Source organism: Mesoplodon mirus, assembly GCF_964341445.2.
Source record: "Mesoplodon mirus genome assembly, chromosome: 19".
NCBI lineage: Eukaryota > Metazoa > Chordata > Mammalia > Artiodactyla > Ziphiidae > Mesoplodon > Mesoplodon mirus.
This window is the reverse complement of record NC_138995.1, coordinates 52,413,734-52,415,941: the sequence shown is the minus strand read 5'-3', so window position 1 is coordinate 52,415,941 and position 2,208 is coordinate 52,413,734. Positions and strand designations below refer to the sequence as shown.

Genomic DNA, 2,208 nt, shown 5'->3' with positions numbered 1-2,208 from the left:
GCTGGGCCCGTGAGCCATGGCTGCTGAGACTGTGCGTCCGGAGCCTGTGCTCCGTAACGGGAGAGGCCACAACAGTGAGAGGCCCGCGTACCGCAAAAACAAAACAAAACAAAAACCCAACTATTTGAAGGCACTGGAGAGAAACCAGACACAGGCAGAAGATGGAGGGGATTCAGCCTTATAAGGAATGGAAGACACTGGGAATTCCCTGGTGGTCAAGTGGTTGGGACTGTGCCCTCTACTGCAGGGGGCACGGATTCGATCCCTGGTTGGGGAACTAAGATCCTGCGAGCTGAGCGGCATGGCCAAAAATAAAATAAAGAATGGATTTTTTCACTTATTACTAGACCACAGCATGGAAGCACATCTAGATTTCAGGGTGTCAGATCCAGACAACCTTTCAAAAGCAAAGTACCAGAAGCATCCAAAAAGGAAACGAACTATGTTCATGAAGAAACATTTGGCAGATTTGAACTTCCTTTTCAATAAAAACCCATACCCCACCCCTAGCCTTCAGCGAGAAATGGCCTCAAAAATGGACATACATCCAACAGTCCTGCAGGTTTGGTTCAAGAATCGTAGAGCAAAACTCAAGAAAGCCAAATACGAGGATTTTCAGTCAGAACAGCAAGAAGCTCAACAGCAATTATCTGAGGCAGGAGGAAAGATCAGCTCTTCCAAGGGAAATATGGATACACCTCCCAGGTCCCCTAATGGTACCTCCCCTGCATCTCTAGATTATATGGATCGTCCAATACCTTCCTTCCAACTCAGCAGGTGGCGCAATTTGAAGGCTGTCACAGACCATTCTCTTGGCCACAAAATGGTCCATTTTGGCTACTGCCAAGACCGTAATATATACTGCCTCTATCCCATTTTGGAATCCCAAGCTCTCTCCACAAGCTTCAATTCTAATTCTTTTGGCTCTTTTTTTGCCATAAAGATCTTAGAGAAGCTAGACACAGAAAGTCATATATGATTTGTAATGATTCCCATACAAGGGAATACTTTTCAGCAGTGAAAGGAAAAAACAAGATATACACAACATGGATGCAGTTCAAGACCATTATGTTGAGTGAAAGAAAAAAGAACCCACACAACAGAGTACAGTGTATAATTCTGTATAAGTCCCACTACATGAATTTGTAGAGCAGGCAGGAAAAACTAATATACAGCAGCCAGAAGCAGACTAGTGACTGTCTATGTCGTAGAAAGAACCGAATTGAAAAAGGCACAGGATGATGTAGAGGTTTCATGTCTTTTTTTTTTTTTGGCCACTCTGTATGGCTTGCAGGATCTTATTTCCCTGAACCTGGCCCACAGCTGTGAAAGCGCTGAGTCCTAACCACTAGACGGCGAGGGAATTCCTCTCACGTCTTAAAATGTCAGTTACCTAGGTGTAAAATTCATCAGAGCACTACATTATATACTTGAAAGTTGCAAGAGACTGGATCTTAAATGTTCTCCCCACAAAAAAGAAATGAGAATTATGTGATGGGATGGATGGAGGTGTTAGCTAATGCTATGGTGGTAATCATTTTGCCACATATAAATGTATAAAATCAACATGTAGTATACCTTAAACTTATGTGAAGTTATGTGTCAATCATATCTCATTAAAGCTGAAGGAAAAAAACAAGAATGGAACACACTATGTGAGATCAAGTTCATATGGCTTTTCCTCTGAGGACGTACCTCCATTCATGTGGCAAGGGACAGCTTGAACTCAAGCAGGAAACCAGTCTTTTTTTTTTTTTTTTTTTTTTTTTTGTGGTACGTGGGCCTCTCACTGTTGTGGCCTCTCCTGTTGCGGAGCACAGGCTCTGGACGCACAGGCTCAGCGGCCATGGCTCACAGGCCTGGCCGCTCCACAGCGTGTGGGATCCTCCCGGACCGGGGCACAAACCCATGTCCCCTGCATCGGCAGGTGGACTCTCAACCACTGCACCACCAGGGAAGCCCAGAAAACCAGTCATTGACTTGAAGTATCAGACCCTAGAGTTCAGGGCAGCAAGAGTAGTTGGAAACTGACAGGAGAAATCCTAATATGGAGGGAGCCCCAGACAAAGAGGACCTAAGTCCGTATATAAATTACCCTTGAATCTTCAATGTACTGAAATAAAAAGAAAGCTGTCAACACAGAATTCTATATCCACTGTAAATATCCTAGAAAATTGGCAAAATAAGATGGCTGCTCTCATTTCTGTC

General features: G+C 44.0%; 1 protein-coding gene across 1 annotated transcript; it reads left to right on the top strand.

The window, feature by feature from the left end:
- Positions 1 to 355: 355 nt before the first annotated feature.
- On the top strand, positions 356 to 996 carry DPRX (divergent-paired related homeobox; the record flags this gene model as incomplete). The annotated part of the gene is made up of 1 exon (XM_082606675.1): positions 356 to 996. One exon carries the CDS (start codon positions 356 to 358, stop codon positions 977 to 979), a length of 624 nt encoding a protein of 207 aa, XP_082462801.1. The 3' UTR covers positions 980 to 996.
- Between the last annotated feature and the right edge of the window lie 1,212 nt (positions 997 to 2,208).